This window comes from Anticarsia gemmatalis, chromosome 10 (assembly GCF_050436995.1).
Source record: "Anticarsia gemmatalis isolate Benzon Research Colony breed Stoneville strain chromosome 10, ilAntGemm2 primary, whole genome shotgun sequence".
Lineage (NCBI taxonomy): Eukaryota > Metazoa > Arthropoda > Insecta > Lepidoptera > Erebidae > Anticarsia > Anticarsia gemmatalis.
Window position 1 is genome coordinate 13,024,346 of NC_134754.1, and position 19,537 is coordinate 13,043,882.

The window sequence follows — 19,537 nt, forward strand, 5'->3', positions numbered from 1 at the left end:
TAAACCCAAACCTTATATTTACGTTGTGTTTATGTCACTATATTAAGAAGTTTAATGGTTTTAGTGGCACAGTGGTTGAGATAGACGGCACTCATTTCGTCTTCTGCTTTTGTGCTGTACCTAAATTGCATTGCTGAGAATCAGTCATACGCATAAATCTGACATTAATAAAAATCGAAAAGGGGGCCGTCTCCGGATGTAACCGTATAGGTATTGTAACCGTAAAGGCCTGTAGTTCGTACTAGTTCCTTGAAAGTATACTGTGATATTTGTCAGCCGCTATAATAAAAATAGGTACATGAGTGTGGCTCCATGACTTATGGCTAGATTATGACTCTTAAATTCATTATTCTGTACATTTTAAATATATTCTACGGATCTGCCTATCCTGATGGGAAAAAAGCATAAATGTAAAACTTGTTAAATATTTTTTGCATATAGCAGCCCTTCATAATAATTCATTGACAACACCAAGCGCCGTGTGGCATATTTTTTTTATCGTGACGTTTTTCATTTCTTGGCAACACTGTAACTTTAGGTAATAATAAAAAAGCTAACCATTTGGCAAGCGCGTAACGAAGTCCAAACCAGTAAAACCTGGTTAAATTATACGCCAGTATCTGGCTGAGATTTCTGTTATGATATCAACAACGCTCTAGATTAAGGAATTTCAAACTAATCGGTAAAAGACCGAACGCCAAACAGTTTTACTATTATGAACACAACAGCAACCTTCTCTTCAGGTGAGTGTTGATTGTGTTAATTATGGAACTGTAGCGCCGTGCGGTCAGCGAACATTCATTGTGGTCAACGTTTGTTCAGTGTGTTGATTGTGCTTCGATAAGACATTACTTTTGAAACTGTGAAAGCTTTGTGGGCGTTCTAATGAAGTTTGAAACTTGTACATTGGACTACATCAATGGTCATTCATAAAGCGTTGTGCGTACAACTACATGTCATAATTAACATTCCGAATAAGGTTAAATGTTAGTTGGGACGTTGTTCGCAAATAAAAAAAAGATGTTGTCATTGTCTGTTCAAGGTGATTTGGTTTTTTTTATGGTTGTGAATTAAATTACCCAGTTTTGTGGCTTACAAAGTACATTTCTAAGTATGTGTGTGTGATCACGTTCTTGTGCTATAAAAACATCTGTGGTTCGGCGCGAAATTTGAAAGTTTGATACATTACTTACTTTCAAGCATAACTTTTGTACAAAACGTATAAAGTAGATCAACTAAATATTGTTTTGAGTAAAATATTTTATTAAAACATTCTATTGACTTTTGATAATACCCTTTACCAGTATGATACAATAAGCTTTTAATACATAATTAATTATAGTTAGTTCACAATGAATTTGGGAGCACTATTATTTTAGATATTTGTGCTAGTCTTAATATTTGCTTATAACTAATTTTGCATAGGTTGTTTTTTATCTTTGATTGTATAATATTAATGGTTGCAGTATTGCAGTTATCAAATTACATACTAAGCTCATATTAAAGTTTGTAACCATAAAATATTGCAGATCATTCATGGAGCAGACGTTGTTCAACAGAGACTGTGTTCAGCATACAAGGGAAGGAAACCGGTAAGTTAAAATAAATTGTAAAATTTTATTTTTTAATTTTTTTCCTTTATAGGTGTGTTGGTGTGTCCGAGGTTGTTTGTTTTGTGTTTGCATGCTTTGTATTTTATAGTATTGTATTGTAAATAGAAAAAGATCTATTTAAACTGTAGCTTAAAAAAATAATTTAAAAAAGTAACTCTTTAAGGCAAGCATAAAAAAAAAGTACAAAAAAAATTAAAATCTAAAAATTTATCTGTTGCTGAACTTATCGCAATTTAAACCATTCTACTTCATAAATAATCAATTGGTATTGGTATATAAGTAATAACTCAAAGAAGTTCAAGTTAACTAGGCTTGCAAGGAGCACTAATACTCATGAACATAAATTATGTATATTATAAGTGTATGTGAATTATAACTTATTTATAGCACTCTATCTTCACAAGTTTCCTTGTTATATGGCCCACAATTATTATTATGTATGCCACTTATTGTATTCAAATTTATGTTATTTATGTATTTTATTTTTAATAAAAACAGAAAAATAATTTCTGAGTAATAAGTCCTCCAACTTACTTAAGTATTGTAACATAAGAAATTAAATATATAAGTATGTAGATATAGTATTTTTTTTACAAAATCTTGTATCAGTAAGTGTTTAATACTTCAAAAAATAATATATTTACAAAAGTAAGCAGAATCGCATGTAAAAGCTAGTATTATAATAACGGAAGGATATGAAATATTCTGATAAAATATATACTTTTTTATCATTCAAAGGAAACTGGTTTGTTGTACCTAAACATTATACCTATCTAATTTAATTCATAAAACTGGAAACTTTAATACTATCCGCCATAATAACATAATATCTATAGCAATTTTAGCTAGTTGTACCTATGTAAAATTATTTTATCAATACCCAAAAAAACAAAAAGAAATTGCATTCCTAAACAAAAAACTATGTTATCAATTTTTGCTTTTTTACGAGACTGTCTTAATAGTTATAATTTTTTATTTTATCAAGAAAATATAATTTTATCAATACGCTAGGAGACCCTTGCGCAGCAGCGGGACATTAATGTGTTAAATTTATTTATATATTATTCACAACTAAAGCTAAAAATACAAAAGAAAAACGGCGAGTTCGTTTTATTCCATCAAATTAAATACCGTCAAAAATTCTTGATTCACCACAAAACCAATTATTTCCGGTCATAAGGCATTGTTTTATTTCCACATGCTTCGGCTTTATATCGACTTGTTGCAACTTGTTCTGCTTAAATTTGAGAAAGTCATGCCACTTTATAAAGCTGCGACTGATATGAACACAATTAGTTGTTATCACGTTAATGAGCTATTAACATACATTAAAGTGTTTTGACATGCGTGTTTTGAGGTTAAAAAACATAATTACTATTTATGTATTTTTTTTGTAAATTACCCATTTTTTTCTTTATTATTTTTTTTCTTCTTAAAGTATTATTTTATTGTGCGTTTTTATTGGCCAGTCTATTTTGTAAAGTTAAATTTGTCTCTATAATTATTAGAAAATGTACTCTATTATAATTATATACTAAATTAGTTATTATAGTAATATGTACATAAAATATATTTTAATTTTATTTGCGAATGAGGCAAGAATATTTTTTAAGGATCGTATCAATTGGCGTTCTTTGGTCTGCCTACCCTGCCTGCCTGGTAAAAAGGTTTAATTTTATGTATGTATGTATATTTTTATTCTCTGCCAAAGTGTCATCCCTATTGGTAACAAAGCATGACATTATTCATCCTTATGTAAGTAGGTATATTGTAATAAATTATTATTATTTAGTATATCAGTTGACGCCCATCAAAGAGTCATACAAACATGAGTATGTCATTCAAACTAATCGAAGTTTATTTATGTAAGTACAGTTAACGACATAAAACTTAATGTAAAATAAAAAAAATAAAAATTTAACTCCTTAATGTCTCACTGCTGGGCAAGGGTCTCCTCCCGTAATGAGGGAGGGGGTTGGGGACTTGTTAAATTAATTTTATTTATTTATTTTGTAAAAAAAAAACAGCATTATAAAATTTGTTTTTTTATATAATAAAACTGACAATACTTCCACCAGTCAAGTTTCAAATAAATTAAACAACTTTTTATGGACATAATTACATTAAATATCATAGTTTATCTTTCATGAAAAGTAGTTAAAATTTAAGCTTAGCTGAAAAATTAAAAATTATATTACTTTTGTCGTATAAGAAATTCTAAGCTTTTAAATCTTTTCACATGAAGTTTACTTTTAATGACTATGCTTGTTGCGGACTTGCGGTTTAAAATATTACGTCTATAAAGTTACCACAATTGCATGGTTTTTGTTAGTACTTCAATTCTAGGCACTACTTGCGTTTACCGCAAACTACATCAGCAAAATAAATAAAAACACACTGAAGGAATAAATGCTATAAGTTTTTTTTGCAATTAATTGCAAGTTCTTTAGTATTGTCTTTTTCATTGTACATTGCTTAAGAAGCATTTTATTATTGATTCGGTAAGTTGCACAGTCCACTTTGAAAGATTTCATCACAGTTGAATTCATATTTTTCTCACGGCTATGTTAACATGTCGAAACTTTTAAACTTTCGCATTGCATATTTATTGTATACTTATGCGCTGAAAAGCGTGTTCGCGTTAATTCCCATATTCTAATAAAAAGGTTAAATATGTACCTTCAAAATTAAATTGCGTAAATACAATAATAAGCAGTGTTATACCGGATGCCTAACTCAGCCATTAAAGACCTTATGTAATCAAACAGACCCTTTATATAAAGGGTAATAGATAAAAGTTTACAAAAAGGGACTTCCCCCATTAAAGTTTTAATTTCCGGCCTAAACAATTTATAAATAGGATCCTTTCAAAGCTCGTACTTAGTCATTCTAAGACATGTCTGAACTTGCAACTACCTAGTTTGAGTTCAAAAACATTTGGAGCTTGGAGACATTTGGAACATTTTTTGGTATGACAAAAATGGCCGCGTCCAATTTTAGCAACCGTATTCAAGTAACGACTTGTATTTCCTGATTCTTCTTGAGTATAAAATAAGATAAAAGGAATATGTCTGTTAAAATAATATGCTGAGAACAATATTTTGCGGAAGGAAAATAATATGTATAAAGGTACCAATTATATTTGTATGAGTTACAAGAATTCTATATATTTGTATTATATGTATGTATGTTATATTTGAGTACCTACTTCACTCAGGTAACTGAAGGTTTCGTTAAAACATCGAGCTATATAACAAAAAAAATGATTGAAAAAATATTTAATTTCAAAATAAAATTAAAAAATTCTTTTAAGTATCTATGCAAAAGAACTGCAACAATGATCGATTAAAGACATCCCTTTTTAAGGCTCCTATCGTTTTTATACAAAAACAATGACTAGTTTTAATGAAATTGGCCGCCGTAGTCGCTTATTGGCTAGAAGGATATTAGAAATATTAAATATTACATTTAGCAGAAAAGCAATACTTTAGGTAATTTAATCTAGTAACTAACAATTCCCATTGTTAGGCTTCCGATCTTATCCCAAATTACGACAAGGTTTGTCTAATTTCAAACATTTGTAAATTTAATTGCATCACGATGTTTCTAAAAGAAAAAAGTAAGCTTTCCAAACATGCTCTCATGATGAGTCACACTCACATGCCAGCTCATGTGTGTTTTGTCACGTCATCATACTTTACAGTTTGTGACAGTTTGTATTGCACAGGTATTAGGTATGCGTGATGATATCGCCAATATGATGTCATTGGACCCTTGAAGGAAAAAAACTAATTTATTTTGTGTCATGCTGGAAATTTTTAGGCGGGACATATTTAAAAAATATATATTTTACAGAGTTATATTTTTAAAACACCCATGTTCAGAATGTTAATAGTCTTATATACTGTTCTTAAATATTTATTTATCAAAAGTCGTAAGGTAATACGTTTTTTTTTTTACAAGATAATTTTCTCATTGTTGTAAAACGCCGAAATAAAATGGTTATCAACCTAATCATTACAGATTACATTAAATTTGATATGACTGATAAAACACAGTAATAATGTATCGAATAATTATAAAAAAAGGAGTGTTGGCGCCAAAAGCACCCCTTCCGTGAAATCGAAAAGACATTAAAAAAAAAGTTTGTATTTAAAACCATCCTTTTATGTCCAAGGAGTTTGACCAATCATCCTAAAATGTTTGGACGCTATTGTGTTCTCTATAACAGGACTACCAGGTAACTCGATACCAGGAATTTCACGACCATAATAATATGTCTGTAAGATGTGAAAACGGATACCGTTAATGAAGCGGGTTCGACACCCGTATTGCATTGTTGCAACTTGAACTCAATGGGAATTCTAACTATGTATGCGGGCTAAGCAGAATACGGTGATGTTTTACTTAACTTTAGTCCCATTGCATCTTATGTTATAGCCATTTAGACTCTCTGTTTTTAATCTAATGGTTTTCTTAGGGCTCAAAACATGTAGTTTTAGTTAACGGACAAAAAGTTCTTGGTAAATCGACACAGGTTCAAATATACAACTGAAAAAATATATCGAAATTATTTAAAATAATATTTCCAAAATAAAATTTGTAACTATATTTAAATTGTTTCCCAAAATAATTAAGTTAAAATAAACTCATTATTTAAAATCTTACGACAAACTCAAAATTGATTAACGTAGTAACTTACAACGCCGAAAGATGTCAGTATAAAAAAAGTATTAATATATTGTTACTGGTGATTGTCAGATCCGTTTGTACCGGAACTCCTGATGGTCTACCTTCTACCCAGGAGCCAAGGTGGTCGAGGACCCGAAGACAATGTTGATTGATCCTCATGATCACTTCATCACAACAAAATAATAGTTTTAATCATAGATTATGAATCAAATGTATGAAAAATCAGTGTACACTAAACATCAAAATGTCTGTTGTTTAGTGTGCACTTATCTTAAAAAAACATGTTAAAATACATTTATCTATAGTTTAATTTCTAAGGTGTAGTGTAGATGCCTGTTTTTTGTCGGCAAATGTGTCTGTCTACACTAGGCCTAAGAAATAAACTAAAGTATTGTTTGTTAGTGTAATTTATTTAGCTAGTAGATTAGTTTTAGAACCATGTCATACATATTTCAAAATAGGGTCTTCATTTTTTATTTCATCAACTCATAACGTGCTTAGCATTGCTTTGAAGTGCGGAGCTTAAAACCAGCTTTAAATGGTGAATGGGAAACACTGAATTAGTTTATTAATGGCCAAAATTGAATATTTTAATCATATTAAATGGTGTTGTAAATCATTTACTCCCGGTTTCTGAGGTACACTTAGCGGTAGTTTATCTATTCAATAACGGTTAAGAAACCGAGCACTAATAATTTATGGAAAATAGCTTTAACAATTGGCAACACTAAATAAAAGTTGCCAGCCGAAAAAAAACAATATTTCACATATTAATTCAATTGGTTCTACAAAGGCGTTTATTTTGTCATAAGTGTACATAAAATGTATGTACAGTACATACATACATACATACATAATATCACGCCTGTTAAAGTACAGTGTTGTCTGTAATTCACATTAAACAGATGTCCGTCTCACATGATCGGTTATTCAAGGTCACTACTGTTTATTCAATGAGTTAAGAGAGTTAAACTACCTACTTTTAGCAGTTAAACACGAAAATATACCACAAAAACAATATTTGTGTCTGAAATAGCATGAGAATATTTTATGCATCTTGATATTGCATTGTGGAATATAAACCACATGTGTGTTTCTAATTTTATAGTAAAAGTGAGCCAAATTCCTGATGATTTGATAAATTGCAAAAATTGCATGATATTATGATAGGACTATATTAACATTGAGTGGCCTGTGACATAATCTAGCCAATGTTTGATCAAATATTGGCAAATGACAGACCAATGTCACTTCCGATCTCAATAAATCCGAATTTGGTTCAAGAATATTTTCGAATCATTCTGTGATTAAAGGAAATCTTACAAAAATAGCGTTCTTTTCGTTATTTTTTGGTTAAATTCAACAAAATTGAGTGTTTTTTTATGTAATTTTGCACTTGTGTTTTTATCGCATGACGTTATTTGTCATTACTGATTATACCGAACACGCTAAGGTGAGTGTCATGATAATCGCACGTTCTCACACACCCTACTTTGAAATATGTTTTGTTAATTGTACTTAGTTTTAGTAACAATTGTTAGTGAAATGCTGGTAATGTTTTATGTACTATATCACTAAAGTATATAGCTGATTTTCCTCCAGAGAGGTGGGTAAAGAAAGAAAACGATATTTTTCTTATTCTTATATTCTCGTGGCGCAGCGGCTGATGTGGTCGCCATGCCATTACCATTTCGTCGGATGGTCGTGGGTTCGATTCCCTTTCGGAACAATTATTGTTTCGGGAAATTTCTGTCCATTGTTTGTATTTCAATAAATAAGAAGATAGATTGATTCATTTCTTTGGCGTAGAAATGCCGATCCTGTGATCATAGTATCAATACAAAGCAACAAATCATTACAGTACGTACGCTTCGATTCCGACAATTTTTACAAAAAACTCAATTTTATCATTCGATTTCTTTACCTACCAGTATAAAAAATCTTTAGTACATAAGACAGTATCAGCAAGGCTTGATAAATCGCCCTGATTTGTACACATTTCGCAGAATGCCGATACATTTCACATCGGATCGTGCGTGTCTCTCACGAACTATCATGACATGACAACTCATGCTAATAGAACCTTATGTATGCACGATGATTCGTTTACAATTAGCATGCTTTAAGACGTGGGGGAAATAGTTAATTTGTCAAAAGATTTGTTGTTAACTATCATTGATTATAGAAAATCAAATGAATGGTAGTTGTGTTTGCTAAAATAATTATAGAGTGGGCAACAATATCTTTGGTAGACTTTGTCAAATATCATTAATTTCAGAAATTCATAAGAATGATAGTTAAGAATAGTTGAAGGAAAATTAAAATTTATCAAGAATATCTTTGGTAGACTTATTTGTCAACTATCATTGATATCAGAAATTCATTATAGTTGAGACTACTCGAAGGAGAATTTAAATTGATCATGCATATGTCTTTACAAGATCAGCTAAAGTGAATTAGTAATTTTCTGGGCTTCATCATTCGTTCATACAATATCAATGAGAGTGATGGTTTTAGATGTGTTTACCCCACTAGCTACCTGGCTGGCTTAGTGATTATCTTAAAATATTTTTATCTTCTTGTGCCTACCATACGCTATGTGATTGGTATATAAATGCGACGTTTATCTCATATACACATTTTAAAAAGTAACTGAAAAAAGTGTTTGGGAGATACATGACGAAAAAAATTTTCAAGAAACTCATGTCTTGTACTTCTCTATTGTCTCCTTTCTAGATTAATCAAAGGAATTCCAATCCCTGATGACTTTGAAATTTGATATAATTATCTAATCTATCAACATTTCGCTCACTCCATCACTCATAATGTCATTCCACTTGCCGTATGTAATAATCTTTTATTTTTAACAATATAAACAAAAAGTTCTAATTTTATTCATCATGTGTGTTGTGAATGGTATATTATCAAATTTGGGCGGTTTATCACAGCTATCTGCATGTTATCGTGTATGTAGATTAAGCTATGTATGTAAAATTGGCATTTAAAAAAATAAAACAAAAGAACAAAGACAGACAGACAGAAAAAAATATGACAAAAATGGAGTACACAAAAAAAAAGAAAAACAGTGATAATACTGAGGAATTTCCATAAAAAAAGATGCAGAAAAAATATAAAAGAAAGAAAGGAGAAAAATATACACACAAATATGACAAAATAAAAAAAAAATACATTGGATTAAGTAGTCCTCATCTACAGAACTATGGTCAAACCAACATCTTACAAGTTCCACTCGCTGAACATCTAGAGTGGACTATAAAGACAATATACAGCTTGTTGCTGTCAAATAAATGGGTGGGGACATATTGAAAAATTATGGCTAAAGAAAATTGATCACTTAGTTATGATATGTCTGACTCACTATAACCTTGTGTAGACTTTGAGCCAATAAAGCATATTAATCTTATGCTGTTAAAGAAAATGATACTATGGCCCATACAAAAAATCCATGGGCCAAATAAAATCTACATAAATATGGTCCTAGAAGTCTAGCTCACTGAACAAGTTGAGTAGACTGTCTGCAATTAAATGATCCATTATGACAAATCCAGGACAAAATAAGTTTGTCTGGACCAAATAAAGAGATACCTATCATTGGACCATGGTATACAAAATACTATGTTGCTAAATGCAATGGAAAATTATCCATAATATTCAAACTATGGGCAAAAAGGGCCCATTGAACAATATGTCTTACCGAAGGGTATCGTGGTATATCCCAGGTAACTGGGTTGTTGAGGTCAGATAGGCAGTCGCTCCATGTAAAATACTGGTATTCAGCTGCATCCGGTGAGACTGGAAGCCGACTCCAACATAGTTTGGAAGAAAGGCTGATAATAATATTTCAAACTAAGGGCAAAAAAAGATCACTATTGGGCAATTGTAACAAGGAATGCAGGATATTTTCTTATGTGTATGGTGCGTGTATATAACAGTGTTGATGTTGTAGATTATGCGCGAGACACGAGCGACACGGAGGCGGCGCCGGCCGACAGCGACGTGGAGTACGAGCCCGCCACCGACTCGGAGGGGGACGACCCGCCCATAGACACTGATGATACGTCCGCGCAGAGTGATGTGAGCATACACCCTAATACATCCTTTTTTTTGTATTTTTTTTTAAATTGACTAACTGTTTCCATGTGGCAGTGGTTTAGGTCGCCACGAAACAATTATTTGTGTGATTCACAAATAATTGTTTCGGGTCTGGTTGTACTTTGTGTCCGTTGTTTGTAAGTCCCCGCGGCACAAGATCAATTCTTAGCGCGGGAGTTGTTTTTTAAGAAAAATAAATTACAAATTACCTCCAAAGTCGATTGATATAACGAAACGCATCTTAGCTTTGTATCGAATAGTATCTAAATTTATTTAAATAGATCGCGTTTTTTCAATTGGCAGCATTTTATGTACCAAAAATTAAGATAAGAGTGAGGCTACCTATTTTATTTCACAGTTTTTAAGTTTTCATTATTATATTTTTCTCTAACGATTGGGTTATTCATTTTGAATCCTTTTGAATCCAAATTATACATTTTTATATTATATTCAACTAGTCATATTGTTATACCATCTTCCACCGGTATCTTCCTTTCAGAACATAATAATACTGTAAACTAATAACATAATTGTAATTAATTCCAGAACGAGATAATATCAACGAAAGTGATAGAGGTGTGCGTGGGCGACGACGGCGAGCTTCAGCTGGCGGACTCGGAGCGCACCGACTCGTACGAGAGCGACAGTGAGATGGACCTGTTCGACTACTGGCACTGCGCCCAGTGCCGCGCCGAGAACAACAACCCGCTGTACCGATACTGTCAGAAATGCTTCCAGGTGAGCACTATTATTTGTACTATATTTTGACGGTATATTTCCAGTTGTCCCCTGCAACACTGTCTCCCGGGGTGACATCTGGGAATTTTCTTCGTATTTGTATTCCCACTTGTCACTCCGGGGGACAGTGTTAGAGGGGACAACTGGGAATATACCATTTTGACGACCTGTACTGTGTTGAGAGGTTGTGAGATTGACCATCACCATACGAAACAAACCTTTGTCATTCCGACACCCGTGACACATTTTTTAGAGAAAACAGAACCTAGTTTTAAGATACACGACATGAATGTCAAGTTTCCAAACTCGCGCAGTTCCTTCGATTCAAGTTTAGATTGTTGTCATTTTCAAATATTCAGGCTTACTTAGTTTATGATCGTATGTTTGGTGTCGGTATGATTATGAGCGTATACGCGCACAGGCGTACACGCACGTATACGTATATTACGTATACATTCATTATAAGCTCACATTTCTTAGACATATGTGTAAAAATATCCTCTATAACCTACTAGATCGTAACACCCAATTCATAAACTCGCCACATCTTACAGGTACGCAAAAACTTCTTCCCGCCAAGACCGAAACGCAAACGCAACAGAGACACGAAAATAGACGAAATACCGCGCACGTTGTCACAAGACTCCGGGGTAGACTCGCCCATGAGTCAGGAGACCCCAGACCTGCAAGAGACTCCCGACTCACAGGCGAACCCGGGCGAAGGTACCTCCAAACCGGACACTACAGTAAGTAGGTGTAAGAAACGCCGAGCGGAATTCGCCGAACGCGAAGCGAAGCGAAAGCGTGCGCGTACCGATTCCGATAGCGATTTGAGTTCCGACGACGCTAAAGTTCAGACCGTCAGGCCTTTGGTTAAAACTATAAGCGATCCGGCTATTACTATTGACGATGATGTAAAACTTACTAAAAAGGTTATAGCGAATAGTCTTATTGAGAAGATCGAGTCTAAAGATCTTTGTGTTATATGCATATCGGAGCCTAAATCTGGTGTGTTCGTTCACGGGAGGATTGCCCATATTTGTTGTTGTTACAAATGCGCGGTGAAAGTGTGGGTGAAGGCTAAGAGGTGTCCCGTATGTAATTGTAAAGTTAGTAATGTCCTTAAAGCCGTTGTTATGTGAGCTTCTGTAATTGTTTGGGTTTTTTAAGACTTTCGTAATGTTGTACTTGATTAAAGTTGATGTGGGTTGAAATTAAACTGTTATTTTGTAGTTAGAAGGGGGTTTTCATAGTGTTCAAATTTTATCTACCTAATTCTATAAACCTATCGACTTAACTAAAAAACGGAATAAATATAAGCCAAATTTCAAAGCTAATAATATTTTTTTGTACATAATGGTCTTACAAAAACCAGACCGAAAAAAATGTTTGAAGGATTTCTACAATATTGCAGAAGCCTTATAAAATTTTCCGGGTTTTGTAGGAAGAATACCTATATGCATATTAATAAACCAGACTACATACTTTATACCTCTTATAAACTTTAATAATTTGCAATAGAAAAGTTTAATTTCAACCTATAAAAAAAGTACTATTCAAAACTAAATTAGCCCAAACAAGGACATTACTAAACAAACTCAAATAACATCACAGGCAAAAACCCACAAAGGTAAAACTAAGAACTAACGTGTTCTTACTAAAAACTAAATAATTTCACCAACATTATAGAAATCGCGACTGACTGACGAGCAAATTATTAATTTTGAATACAAATTAGAAATACATAATAACATACGTTCCTATTATTTGTAATGTTAAAAATAGTTCTAAAAATCAATAAAGGTTAATTTGATACTTATTATATTACTATCAAGGCAAGAATGTTAAAATAGTCATTTTATTAATATTTCTGAACTCAGAAGTAAGTCAATTTCATAATAAATTCAAGTATATTATTTACTTATGGTTAGAAAAAGCGAGTAGGTACATAAGAGAGCCTACAACTAACTTTAAAGACGCTTTTCAAACCTAATTTTATTTCCTATTTAACTAAGGAAATAATAGAAAACTACATATTTCAAGCTAACCTCCCATAATTTTATTAAAAGGTAAGATCAAGATAATTGCTCATAAAACGTTCAGTCAGTCGTGATCAGCAATGAAAACTAATTGAATGTTAAACAATACTAGTCTTCAAATATATCGGCTATTCGTAAGAGATTGGTGAATGACGAATGAACGAAGTGAATGAACGATAAGGTAAGTATAATGAGCGAATGATTGGAGAAAGATTTAAGTGTGGTCCCACTAGGGTAAAATGTAACATGTGGTATTAAAATACTATATTCACGTCAGTTTAGTAGCAACAAGCTGCTGCTCAGAAAAGTAATGAAAAAGTATATACAAGAGACTTATATAGACTTTTGAAAGAAATAAATAATCTTTGTTTCTATACTCCACAAGCATTTGTTTTTAATGTGGATGTAATTGTATCATTTGTATGTTTGTAAAAACACCCACGACACCAAAATAATTATCAATTTGAGAGCATTTAAAATTGGATGTAATCTGGTACTCTTGTACATATAACTTCGTGTATTTCAGTTGTGAAGTATAAGAATATACTAATTTTACTATTATCTGGGAGATCTCTTTATAAGTTAAAAAAATATGTGTTTTGGTACATTTATGCCTACACCTTCGGGAAAAACAGGCGAGCATTTTAAAAAGGAGTTTACTATTTGCTTTTACCTAGTCGGGATCACCTTATTTCAGTTAACAAAAGTAGCAATATGATTTTTTAAAGCGATTCAATATAATTTAGTCTATCTTACAACATAACGCCCCCTTGTGATAACAAAGTAAGCTAGACTGTTATTAGGTTATATTATTATTCTTTATATGCACACATTTATAGTTACTGCATTTATTAAAAATATAACTCTTTTAATTATACCTCTTTAATCTAATTGAATCGTAAAGTTTGTAAAGTCGATTCAATACTGAAAGCAAATATTCTCGATTGTGGCAAAGAATTGAGAAAATTACGCAAAGTAACTTAACTGCAAAGAATTTCATGCTATAGGACCCTAGATTTATATTATTATCAGTTTGTGGAGGAATTTAGGCTTATAAAAAGGTATGTTTCTGCCTCAAGAAACTATACTAGGGTCACTTTTTTTTTGATAAATTTGGCATGCCAATAATTACTAAAAATATTTCTTTATTAAAACATTGCTTTAGTTTAAAGTGACATCAAGATCTTTTCTTATCCGTAAATTATTAATTGTATACAAAATCCATACTTTTAAAGAATAAACCTTTTCAAATAAAACATAGCTTATATGTGCATATATCTTAGTGGTACGCTTAGATAACGTATAGGTACACTTAGTACATAATTACGTATACATACGGAATAATACTACGTATAAAAGACCGCACGTAAATATCAGTCAATACAAAAATGTATCTGATAATTCTATGTTTTATAAAAAAGATTATTTTGGTAAATAGGTCGAAAAAAATGTAACCATTTAAAGACATGTTTTTTCGTGTCATGTAAGTTCCCTATTTTTTTTTTTATAATTTAAGTGCTGTAAAAGATATAAGAATATGTTTTTGTCTATTCAAAATTTGTTTAAGTTATAAACTTTATTATGAGCCATGAGATTGAATCCAATCTATTTCTAACATTGATGTAAAATTTGTTTTATTGTTTCGAGGAAAAGTTGTGCCTTATAATTAATACAAAAAACCTCGATAATTAAAAAAATACAGAGTTGTAGTTTTTCTACAAAGCAGTAACTATACATGTGTGACATTATAATTTGTATAAATAATGATCGTTATTAGAAATATAACAAGGCTCTGGTACGCTTCAATGTAAATAAATAAATTTGTAAATAAAGTAGACACGTGGACCACCGAAACGAAAAGATTTAATATATTCCACAATTTAAAAATTAGTCTTAGAGCTCTTTGGCACGTAACATTTGCAAACGGTTGTATTAATGCCAAATAAATTTATATCGGACATTTTGGAATTTTGAGTTATAAAAAGTTAAATTAAACTAGTTTAAGATATTCGAGTTTAAATTGTGTAAAATAAATTTAGTTTTATTCACTATGGATAGTTTTCGCGGTTATTTTTCTTTTGAGCAGAAACAGGATCATAGGTTTTTTTTTATTTATGTAGATACAGTATTGATAAGAAGTTTTTTATAAAAGTGGCCACGCTTATTCATTTCGCACGCTTTTATGTTAATTTAAAGAAAGTTACACTATTAAACGGTTTTCAACTATTAATTATTTAAATATCAACATTTTTGTGCAACATTTAATAATTTAAAAGTTACTTTAATATGATAAACTTTAGAGTAGCCAGTTGTACTTAGCATTAAACAATACATAATAGCAAAAATGTTTCCTAACCAAAACTAGTTGAAATTCCTCACAAAAAATGCCAATGCCGATCTTGCTCTTACCAGATTACCTAATTCACACAATAATTTCAATGTTTTTTACCTACTTTTCATATAGTATCTTTAAAAAACTTAACAAATATATTTGGTGATTATATTATCAACAAAGATATATTACTGTAAAAAATACGACTTTTCAAATATTAATTTTAACTTTTATGTATTATTAAATGCTAAGTATATCTGGCTATTCTATAAGTTTAAACGCGACAATAATACCGATAATTTTGTGTTATTTAAGGGTTATATTGGTATAGTTGTGTTAGCTGTATTTAATGTGTGCCAGACCTAAGCCGGGAATTATCATAGCTTTTTTTGGGTCTTAGCTGCCATTTCGACAGGGATGCCTTAAGTCGTGACACTGAGTAACAGTTAATTTTATTCGCTTAGTTTAACTAACTAACTCTACCGATACAAGAAATTTAAATTGATGATCTACTTGAGTGCCTTAAAAATCATACACCATTCGATTTGGTGAAAATTTATTCATTATTTTGTAGTCAAGATGTCCTCTACCGTTGAACATCAGGTTATAACTTTAGAGCTAAGGCGTATCTAACTTGAAATATTATAGTTAACAATACTAAATGGCCAGTAATTCAGCTGACCATTTACAATGTATGGAAATGGTACATTTTGTCGTAACCAATCTGTTTAAAGCGTCTTCTTCGTTCATCCCTGTTAAAAAGGCAGCATTAGTATTTAGTTTAAAACAAGCGTTTAAGGGAATCTATATTATTATTATTATTCCTGTAAATGTAGGAATTTAGTGCTTTTTATATCTAACCCACCATCTTTTCCTACCGTACAAAGGATCTATATTATCTTGTTTTTTTTCTTGTTTTAATAGAGAATTTATTTCAATTAAAAATATGATAGTTATTAATGTAAGTTATAGTTAAAGATCTCTTATCGCCTTGTACAGTTTAGTATAAAAAACGTTATGTATCTTATAATTGCATTTTGAAAAAAAAAATATAAAAAAAAAGAATGAAACGAAATCGAAAAAAAGCACTCGATATAACAAACGATAAAACAAAAAATATTAATAATAAACTTTTTCTTTTCAGGAATTTATGACTTTTATTTTTGTATTACCTTAATATTGTACCACACAAAACCCTTCATAAAATTTTCCCACAATTTTAAAATTAAAAAGTATCGTATGCCTCGCGCCATTTTATATTCTGTACTGTCAGTATGTCACGTTGGAGTGGTGGATGCCATTCTTTTGAAACTGCACGTAAGGTGTGTTCGATGCTCACACGGGAACAAAATGAACCACCAAGTAATGTTAGTAGTTAGGCAACCATACAAGTAAGGATTTTTTATGGCCAGCATAAGATTCTAGTCACAGTTGCAGTCACTGACGTGGGCTCGATTTCCACTCAGTACAAATATTGTTATGATTCATAAATAGTTGATCTGATTCAACTAAATATTGATACAAGATAAAGTTCGAGAATTATATTTTTAAGTAAGAGACGTAGATTGGTTAGTCAGCCTATTGTTTCGATGAGTCCTATTATCAGTATCAGCTGATATTGTTATGATTAATTTTATTTATTTATACCTTTTTTATCAAAATATACTTACTTATTATCGCATGCACTCGTTAATCGACGGGTTTCCTCGAAGACGTATGATAATATGATGACGATTCATAACGAATGATTAAAATGAAGTAAGTAAACCGAAAAATGTAAGTAAGTAATTGATAATGTTTCAAGCATTCTAGCAATTTCTCTCTGCGAAAAATACCCTAGTTATCATAAAATACCTAGCCCCTTATAGCTAGTGTCAATTTGGAGCGTCGGGATAAGAACGACCGCTAAAATTGCACTCTGATTACGTAAGTTAGGTTCCCGAATATAACTAAAATCGGTGCGATCCCATTATTTAGTCCAGTACAAGCACTTACTATTTTGCGTCCCTTATAATTCATTGTATTGATTTTATATCGTTAATAGAAAAACGTAGCTATTTTATCTCATGTTTAGAAATATCTCAATAAAAGAAGCAATATAATTGACGTCAAATGTTTCAACAACTTAACTGTAGTGTAGATATTAGTAGTACCTAAGATGCCTACTAGACAGTTTAAAGCTCTTAAGCCTTTACACTTGTAAGTAAGTACCTATTTATCATCTATATCCGTAACTACCTATTCGTTATGTTATGTTTATATACCAATTCATAGTAATTATACTACCACCTCGCACATGGCCTGCATCTCAAGCTCAAAAACCTCTCTCTCATTTCGAGAGAAGATTTAGTATAGGCTAGCTAGAGGGACAGTAAAGATAAAAGTCGTATTAATTATTTCTTCACTCCTCACTCGTAGATCGTTGATCGGCGATGAAACACGAACTTGCTATAGTCCAAAAACTTAGCAGAGAGTCTTGTATGCAAAGTTCGCGGCGGACAGAGGTATATAAAAGATTAAAACGTCACTGCCGTCAGCTTATGCAGCGAACGATAGCCTCTTTGCTACAGCCTTATTAATCGCGCATATAAAAGGTCTCTACAAAGTTAGATAGATAAAAAAAAAGATAATAGATAAAAAGTTTATTTCCAGAAAAACTACAAAGTTATATAAGATTAACAATAGGTCCCAAACTAGGCTAGGCCTGATAGATAGGAATGCTTTCTTCTAATCGTTCTAAGAAGTTAATGTTTAAAACAAAAGGGGTCGATAGCCAACAGTAGCAACACATTAGCCATGTGTAGTGATAGTGTGAGTCTAGACACGGCATGATGACGCACTTCCGTTATCACCGGACTGCACGGCACAAGGAGCCCTTTGTTTTTTGTAGTAGGATAAAGGACGATTGATAACATTCCGTACGTAATTAAATAGTTATCTTCGCTGTTTTGTTTTAGTATTTAAATAAACATAATATGTAGAAAAAAAATCCTATTGGTACCGGTAAAATGGAGTTACTTTTGAATACAGGGGTTACTTTAAAATGTTACCTACCTAGTACCCGGTGCCTGATATTTTATCGTCGCCTAAAATGTAGAAAGTACGTTTGTGTAAGTATTTCATACATTGTTTCATACGAATAGAATTATACTTATCATAAAATGTTCGTCAGTCCGGATTTGGGTAACGTGCTTAGTCCCTGGCAAAAGGATCGCTTATTATTATAAAATCAATAAGCAATAAACGGAAAAAGTGAATATTATTCAGTTATTCACTTACCTTGGGATATGATTATTAGGTAACTCTAGCTTATTTCTATTCCGGAATAGCTAAGCCTAACATCAGTGCTATCGAATTCGTAATAAACGATAAGCCAGCATTAGAACTAGATGTAATATAGATATGAAATGTCTGCGAGCTCTCAGATTGCAGGCCGGAATTCCTCTCCCCTCATAGACGCCTGTGACGGCCACTTTTTCCGGATCTGACGTAGACATAACTGTAGACTGTAGGAAAATGAAACGGTGGTCTCTGGTAGAAATTACATCGCATTTGCTTTTTAGTTTTCAACATGTGAAAGGTTGGGATAACCTACCTAGTCCACCACGCTGGTTAACTGCATGCTAGTTTAGACAAAATTAATATTAAGTAAGTAATTATCTTAATAAAATACTCCAAATTATAGGTTAATGCCCCAAAAGCAAAGCACTGTGAAACGAAATGCGTCTACATTTTACATTTTTACCACTCGACGGAGTCCGTGCAAAAAATATTTGAAAATTATTTGTTGAATCGTAATTTAATTCTGAAATGATTCGAGTTCATATCGGATCGTTGGAGCGTCATCTTTTAATTTTGTCCTGTGAATAACTGAGTAAAAAAACTGTTTGGATTTAAGTAGCGAGCGGTACTTTGTTGACCTCCCCTCTCCGCCATTGTGATGGATGATTCACTGGCTCGCGGTGTTGTGAAGGAGCACGACGCACCAGATTCATTTTTATAACTTTATG

General features: G+C 31.9%; 1 protein-coding gene across 3 annotated transcripts; it reads left to right on the forward strand.

Annotated features, from left to right (window-relative positions):
- The first annotated feature begins 518 nt into the window (after positions 1-518).
- LOC142975903 (E3 ubiquitin-protein ligase Mdm2-like) lies at positions 519-16,674 on the forward strand. Of its 3 annotated transcripts, none has more exons than XM_076119043.1 (5): positions 519-743; positions 1,530-1,592; positions 6,375-10,400; positions 10,965-11,156; positions 11,711-16,674. In XM_076119043.1, exons 3-5 carry the CDS (start codon positions 10,233-10,235, stop codon positions 12,296-12,298), a joined length of 948 nt encoding a protein of 315 aa, XP_075975158.1. In that variant the 5' UTR covers positions 519-743; positions 1,530-1,592; positions 6,375-10,232; the 3' UTR covers positions 12,299-16,674. The 3 variants fall into 3 exon arrangements, with proteins under 3 accessions (XP_075975158.1, XP_075975157.1, XP_075975155.1); XM_076119042.1 differs by having other exon boundaries at positions 10,273-10,400; XM_076119040.1 differs by lacking the exon at positions 519-743 and adding an exon at positions 816-1,042 and having other exon boundaries at positions 10,273-10,400.
- Positions 16,675-19,537: the final 2,863 nt, after the last annotated feature.

Excerpts from the sequence above, each read along its gene's own strand:
- LOC142975903 (XM_076119040.1), top strand. The coding sequence starts at position 985 with ATGTTAGTTGGGACGTTGTTCGCAAATAAAAAAAAGATGTTGTCATTG. Across the intron at positions 1,593-10,272 it reads CATACAAGGGAAGGAAACCG|ATTATGCGCGAGACACGAGC; the intron begins GTAAGTTAAAAT and ends TTGATGTTGTAG. Across the intron at positions 10,401-10,964 it reads ATACGTCCGCGCAGAGTGAT|AACGAGATAATATCAACGAA; the intron begins GTGAGCATACAC and ends AATTAATTCCAG.